Source organism: Scyliorhinus torazame, chromosome 15 (assembly GCF_047496885.1).
Source record: "Scyliorhinus torazame isolate Kashiwa2021f chromosome 15, sScyTor2.1, whole genome shotgun sequence".
NCBI classification, from domain to species: Eukaryota; Metazoa; Chordata; class Chondrichthyes; order Carcharhiniformes; family Scyliorhinidae; genus Scyliorhinus; species Scyliorhinus torazame.
Window position 1 is genome coordinate 197632127 of NC_092721.1, and position 7335 is coordinate 197639461.

Sequence of the window (7335 nt, forward strand, 5' to 3'; positions counted from 1 at the left end):
GTGCTTCCCAGTGTTTATCCCGAAGGCCTTTTTTAGGCGGGTTAACAGGAGTATATTGGGGTTTGTGTGGGCACGAGGGACTCAGAGGGTGAGAAGGGTGTTCCTGGAGCGGAGTAGAGATAGGGGGGGCTGGCGCTGCCCAACCTCTGTGGGTACTACTGGGCCGCCAATGCGACGATGGTGCACAAGTGGGTGATGGAGGGGGAGGGAGCTGCATGGAAGAGGCTGGAGACGGCGTCTTGTGTGGGTACGAGTCTGGGGGCGCTGGCAACGGCGCCGCTGCCGCTCCCTCCAAGGAGATATACCACGAGCCCGGTAGTGGTGGTTGCCCTCAAAATTTGGGGGCAGTGGAGGCGGCACAGGGGGGAAGGTGGGGCCTCGGCGTGGACCCCAATACGGGGAAACCACCGGTTCGCCCCAGGAAGAACAGGTGGAGGGTTTTCGGGGTGGCACAGGGCAGGGATACGAAAGTTGGGGGACCTGTTTGTGGATGGGGAGTTCGTGAGCCTGGGTGAGCTGGAGGAGAAGTACGGGCTCCCCCTGGGGAACACCTTCAGGTACTTACAGGTAAGGGCGTTTGCCAGACGGCAGGTAGTGCAATTCCCGCGGCTACTGCCACACACAGTACAGGACAGGGTGCTCTCGGGGGGTTGGGTGGGAATGGGGAAGATCTCGGAAACTTACCAGATGATGCAGGAGGAGGAGGAGGCCTCGGTGGTGGAGGTGAAAGGTAAGTGGGAGGAGGAGTTGGGAGAGGAGATTGAGGAAGGGATGTGGGCAGATGCCCTAGGGAGGGTGAACTCTTCCTCTTCGTGTGCGAGGCTCAGCCTCATACAGCTTACGGTGCTGCACAGGGCACACATGACCGGGACAAGGGTGAGCCGGTTTTTTGGGGGTGAGGACGGGTGTGTTAGGTGCTCAGGGAGCCCAGCAAATCACACCCATATGTTCTGGGCATGTCCAGCGCTGGAGGAATTTTGGAAGGGCGTAGCGAGGACGGTGTCGAGGGTGGTAGGATCCAGGGTCAAACCGGGCTGGGGGCTCACAATATTTGGGGTGGCAGAGGAGCCGGGAGTGCAGGAGGCGAAAGAGGCCGGTATTCTGGCCTTTGCGTCCCTGGTAGCCCGGCGAAGGATTCTCCTTCAGTGGATGATGCGAGGCCCCCAAGTGTGGAATCCTGGATCAATGATGTGGCGGGGTTTATTAAATTGGAGAAGGTGAAATTCGCCTTGAGAGGGTCGGTACAAGGGTTCTTTAGGTGGTGGCAACCGTTCTTAGACTTTCTGGCAGAACGATAGACATTGGTCAATGGCAGCAGCAGCTCGGGGGGGGGGGGGGGGTTTACTTTATTACTGTTTTTGTTATTGTTATTTACTGAGGGGGTGTATATACCTGTTGTGTTAAGTCGGGGTGTTAATGTTAATTTATTATTTATGTACGGGGGGGGGGGGGGGGGGGGCGGGGGGGGGGGGTTGCTTTTTTTAGATTGTGTTTTGTACTTAACCCTGTTGGGTTCTTTTTTTTCTCATTTTGTTATTGATATTTTATGAAAACCTTTCATAAAAATTATTTAAAAAAAAAAAAATATATAATCCATTTCTATTGCCACATCTCTTACTTACCTCGTCTGTATCATCCGGGAAGTAGACTTTGTGGAATATCTGAGTGGTTTTGTGCTGAATAGCCTCCACTTCCACGAGGTGAGGGGGATACTTTCTAGAGCCATTCCTGTAAATGGCCAACATAAAAGGAGAGAGGGAGCAACTCTGTAAATCTCGTTTGTAAAGCACACTCTCACATTCCAATGTGCCTCTTATGACCAGAGAACATGCTCAACACTCTACAACCAATCAGGTACTTCTGAAATGTAGTCACTATTATGTATGGAAATTCAACAGCGAATTTGTACACAGCAAGCCCCAAAATCAGCAATGAGATAGTGGAGACATGATCAATTTTCGTGTTGTTGATTGAGCTTGAGGACAGCACGGTAGCACAGTGGTTAGCACAGTTGCTTCACAGCTCCAGGGTCCCAGGTTTGATTCCCGGCTTGGGTCACTGTCTGTGCGGAGTCTGCACGCTCTCCCAGTGTGTGCGTGGGTTTCCTCCGGGTGCTCCGGTTTCCTCCCACAGTCCAAAGGTGTGCAGGTTAGGTGGATTGGCCATACTAAATTGTCCTTTGGGGGTTACTGGGTCACGGGGCTTGAGCAGGGTGCTCTTTCCAAGAGCCGGTGCAGACTCGATGGGCCGAATGGCCTCCTTCTGCACTGTAAATTCTATGAGCTACTGCTTTTCTTTGTAATCGCTCTGCGACATTTACCTGTTTTCAATCGAGTCATACAAGAAGATCTCACCCATAGTTTAGTTATATCTTGGGATCAGTGGATAGTTACTCATTAGGCCGTGTATTGGAGGTTTCAGACAGTTGGGAAAGGTAAAGGGGAAATTGGGGGGTGCCCCAAGGTCAATTGGCATTTGAATTTCTTTGTGGACTTAGTTAGGCTGGTATTTCGTTGCTGCACAGTCTGGGGCTACATTGGGCAATGGGCTCCTTTGGGTAACTCGCACCGTCTTTTAACAAATAGGACACGGACTCCACAGGGCGTAGTAAGTGCGTCTGTACATGCAACAGTGACGTTTTCTTCCATAGGAGGGAAGAGAATAGGCGTTAAATCTTGTGGATTTCAGAAGTTTGAAATAACCACACTTCTCAAATGTTTAAGCTATTTTCTCGCAACTCTCCATGGGGCTGGTGGACTGATGGGCTGACGCCCTCGCGCCAAACTGGTCGGTGATGGCTTTCTGGATATATATGTATATGATTTGTAATGCAGAACAAGGCCAGCAGCGCGGGTTCAATTCCCGTACCAGCTGAGAACTCTGAATTCTTCCAGTGTACCCAGAATGTAGCGACCAGGGGCTTTTCACAGTAACTTCATAATTGTGACAAAGATTATTATTATTATTATTATATTTGCACACAGCAAGCCTAATTCTTTTTGAATAATATAACAAAAGGGGAGAGGGGCTGGTTTAGCACAGGGCTAATTAGCTGGCTTTTAAAGCAGGCCAGCAACGCGGGTTCAATTCCCGTACCTGCCTCCCCGAACAGGCGCCGGAATGTGGCGACTAGGGGCTTTTCACAGTAACTTCATTTGAAGCCGACTTATGACAATAAGCGATTTTCAATTCATTTCAAGAGAGCGAGGGAGCGGGGGGGGGCGCGAGGGAGCGGGGGGGGGGCGCGAGGGGAGCGGGGGGGGGCGCGAGGGAGCGGGGGGGGCGCGAGGGAGCGGGGGGGGCGCGAGGGAGCGGGGGGGCGCGAGGGAGAGGGGGGGCGCGAGGGAGAGCGCGAGGGAGAGGGGGGGCGCGAGGGAGAGAAGATTGGAGGAGAGGGGCGAAAGAGAGAGAAGATTGGAGGAGAGGGGCGAGAGAGAGAGAGAGAGAGAGAGGGGGGGCGCGAGGGAGAGGGGGGGCGCGAGGGAGAGGGGGGGCGCGAGGGAGAGGGGGGGCGCGAGGAGAGGGGGGGCGCGAGGAGAGGGGGGGCGCGAGGGAGAGGGGGGGCGCGAGGGAGAGGGGGGGCGCGAGGGAGAGGGGGGGCGCGAGGGAGAGGGGGGGCGCGAGGGAGAGGGGGGCGCGAGGGAGAGGGGGGGCGCGAGGGAGAGGGGGGGCGCGAGGAGAGGGGGGGCGCGAGGAGAGGGGGGCGCGAGGGAGAGGGGGGGCGCGAGGGAGAGGGGGGGGCGCGAGGGAGAGGGGGGGCGCGAGGGAGAGGGGGGGCGCGAGGGAGAGGGGGGGCGCGAGGGAGAGGGGGGGGCGCGAGGGAGAGGGGGGGCGCGAGGGAGAGGGGGGGGCGCGAGGGGAGAGGGGGGGCGCGAGGGAGAGGGGGGGGCGCGAGGGAGAGGGGGGGCGCGAGGGAGAGGGGGGGGCGCGAGGGAGAGGGGGGGCGCGAGGGAGAGGGGGGGCGCGAGGGAGAGGGAGAGGGGGGGCGCGAGGGAGAGGGGGGGGCGCGAGGGAGAGGGGGGGGCGCGAGGGAGAGGGGGGGGCGCGAGGGAGAGGGGGGGGCGCGAGGGAGAGGGGGGGGCGCGAGGGAGAGGGGGGGCGCGAGGGAGAGGGGGGCGCGAGGGAGAGGGGGGCGCGAGGGAGAGGGGGGCGCGAGGGAGAGGGGGGCGCGAGGGAGAGGGGGGGCGCGAGGGAGAGGGGGGCGCGAGGGAGAGGGGGGGCGCGAGGGAGAGGGGGGCGCGAGGGAGAGGGGGGCGCGAGGGAGAGGGGGGCGCGAGGGAGAGGGGGCGCGAGGGAGAGGGGGCCGCGAGGGAGAGGGGGGCGCGAGGGAGAGAGGGCCCGAGGGAGAGGGGGGCGCGAGGGAGAGGGGGGCGCGAGGGAGAGGGGGGGCGCGAGGAGAGGGGGGGCGCGAGGGAGAGGGGGGGGCGCGAGGGAGAGGGGGGGCGCGAGGGAGAGGGGGGGCGCGAGGGAGAGGGGGGGGCGCGAGGGAGAGGGGGGGGGCGCGAGGGAGAGGGGGGGCGCGAGGGAGAGGGGGGGCGCGAGGGAGAGGGGGGGCGCGAGGGAGAGGGGGGGCGCGAGGGAGAGGGCGAGGGAGAGGGGGGGCGCGAGGGAGAGGGGGGGCGCGAGGGAGAGGGGCGGCGCGAGGGAGAGGGGGGGGCGCGAGGGAGAGGGGGGGGCGCGAGCGAGAGCGCGAGGGAGAGGGGGGGCGCGAGGGAGAGAAGATTGGAGGAGAGGGGCGAAAGAGAGAGAAGATTGGAGGAGAGGGGCGAGAGAGAGAGAGAGAGAGAGAGAGAGAGGGGGGCGCGAGGGAGAGGGGGCGCGAGGGAGAGGGGGGGGCGCGAGGGAGAGGGGGGGGCGCGAGGGAGAGGGGGGGGCGCGAGGGAGAGGGGGGGCGCGAGGGAGAGGGGGGGCGCGAGGGAGAGGGGGGGCGCGAGGGAGAGGGGGGGCGCGAGGGAGAGGGGGGGCGCGAGGGAGAGGGGGGGGCGCGAGGGAGAGGGGGGGCGCGAGGGAGAGGGGGGGGCGCGAGGGAGAGGGGGGCGCGAGGGAGAGGGGGGCGCGAGGGAGAGGGGGGCGCGAGGGAGAGGGGGGCGCGAGGGAGAGGGGGGGGCGCGAGGGAGAGGGGGGCGCGAGGGAGTGCGCGAGGGAGAGGGGGGGGCGCGAGGAAGAGGGGGGGCGCGAGGGAGAGGGGGGGCGCGAGGGAGAGCGCGAGGGAGAGGGGGGCGCGAGGGAGAGAAGATTGGAGGAGAGGGGCGAGAGAGAGAGAGAGAGAGGGGGGCGCGAGGGAGAGGGGGGGCGCGAGGGAGAGGGGGGGGCGCGAGGGAGAGGGGGGGCGCGAGGGAGAGGGGGGGCGCGAGGGAGAGGGGGGGCGCGAGGGAGAGGGGGGGCGCGAGGGAGAGGGGGGGCGCGAGGGAGAGGGGGGGCGCGAGGGAGAGGGGGGGCGCGAGGAGAGGGGGGGCGCGAGGGAGAGGGGGGGGCGCGAGGGAGAGGGGGGGCGCGAGGGAGAGGGGGGGCGCGAGGGAGAGGGGGGGCGCGAGGGAGAGGGGGGGCGCGAGGGAGAGGGGGGGGCGCGAGGGAGAGGGGGGGCGCGAGGGGAGAGGGGGGGCGCGAGGGAGAGGGGGGGCGCGAGGGAGAGGGGGGGCGCGAGGGAGAGGGGGGGCGAGGGAGAGGGGGGGCGCGAGGGAGAGGGGGGGCGCGAGGGAGAGGGGGGGGCGCGAGGGAGAGGGGGGGCGCGAGGGAGAGGGGGGGCGCGAGGGAGAGGGGGGGCGCGAGGGAGAGGGGGGGCGCGAGGGAGAGGGGGGGCGCGAGGGAGAGGGGGGGGCGCGAGGGAGAGGGGGGGCGCGAGGGAGAGGGGGGGCGCGAGGGAGAGGGGGGGCGCGAGGGAGAGGGGGGGGCGCGAGGGAGAGGGGGGGCGCGAGGGAGAGGGGGGGGCGCGAGGGAGAGGGGGGGCGCGAGGGAGAGGGGGGGCGCGAGGGAGAGGGGGGGCGCGAGGGAGAGGGGGGGCGCGAGGGAGAGGGGGGGGCGCGAGGGGAGAGGGGGGGCGCGAGGGAGAGGGGGGGCGCGAGGGAGAGGGGGGGGCGCGAGGGAGAGGGGGGGCGAGGGAGAGGGGGGGCGCGAGGGAGAGGGGGGGGCGCGAGGGAGAGGGGGGGGCGCGAGGGAGAGGGGGGGCGCGAGGGAGAGGGGGGGCGCGAGGGAGAGGGGGGGCGCGAGGGAGAGGGGGGGCGCGAGGGAGAGGGGGGGCGCGAGGGAGAGGGGGGGCGCGAGGGAGAGGGGGGGGCGCGAGGGAGAGGGGGGGCGCGAGGGAGAGGGGGGGCGCGAGGGAGAGGGGGGGCGCGAGGGAGAGGGGGGGGCGCGAGGGAGAGGGGGGGGCGCGAGGGAGAGGGGGGGCGCGAGGGAGAGGGGGGGGCGCGAGGGAGAGGGGGGGGCGCGAGGGAGAGGGGGGGGCGAGGGAGAGGGGGGCGCGCGAGGGAGAGGGGGGCGCGCGAGGGAGAGGGGGGGCGCGAGGGAGAGGGGGGCGCGAGGGAGAGGGGGGGCGCGAGGGAGAGGGGGGCGCGAGGGAGAGGGGGGCGCGAGGGAGAGGGGGGCGCGAGGGAGAGGGGGGCGCGAGGGAGAGGGGGGGCGCGAGGGAGAGGGGGGCGCGAGGGAGAGGGGGGCGCGAGGGAGAGGGGGGGCGCGAGGGAGAGGGGGGGCGCGAGGGAGAGGGGGGGCGCGAGGGAGAGGGGGGCGCGAGGGAGAGGGGGGGCGCGAGGGAGAGGGGGGGCGCGAGGGAGAGGGGGGCGCGAGGGAGAGCGCGAGGGAGAGGGGGGGGCGCGAGGAGAGGGGGGGCGCGAGGGAGAGCGCGAGGGAGAGGGGGGGGCGCGAGGGAGAGGGGGGCGCGAGGGAGAGGGGGGGCGCGAGGGAGAGGGGGGCGCGAGGGAGAGGGGGGGGCGCGAGGGAGAGGGGGGGCGCGAGGGAGAGGGGGGGCGCGAGGGAGAGGGGGGGCGCGAGGGAGAGGGGGGGCGCGAGGGAGAGGGGGGGCGCGAGGGAGAGGGGGGGCGCGAGGGAGAGGGGGGGCGCGAGGGAGAGGGGGGGGCGCGAGGGAGAGGGGGGGCGCGAGGGAGAGGGGGGGCGCGAGGGAGAGGGGGGGGCGCGAGGGAGAGGGGGGGCGCGAGGGAGAGGGGGGGCGCGAGGGAGAGGGGGGGGGCGCGAGGGAGAGGGGGGGCGCGAGGGAGAGGGGGGGGCGCGAGGGAGAGGGGGGGCGCGAGGGAGAGGGGGGGCGCGAGGGAGAGGGGGGGGCGCGAGGGGAGAGGGGGGGCGCGAGGGAGAGGGGGGGCGCGAGGGAGAGGGGGGCGCGAGGGA

General features: G+C 68.4%; 1 protein-coding gene across 1 annotated transcript in view; it reads right to left on the minus strand.

The window, feature by feature from the left end:
- The window catches only part of myo7aa (myosin VIIAa), a 174237-nt gene that overhangs the window by 39047 nt on the left and 127855 nt on the right, over window positions 1-7335 (minus strand). Inside the window, 1 exon segment of the mRNA XM_072477386.1 lies at window positions 1623-1728. Within this exon segment, the coding sequence (XP_072333487.1) occupies window positions 1623-1728 (106 nt within the window).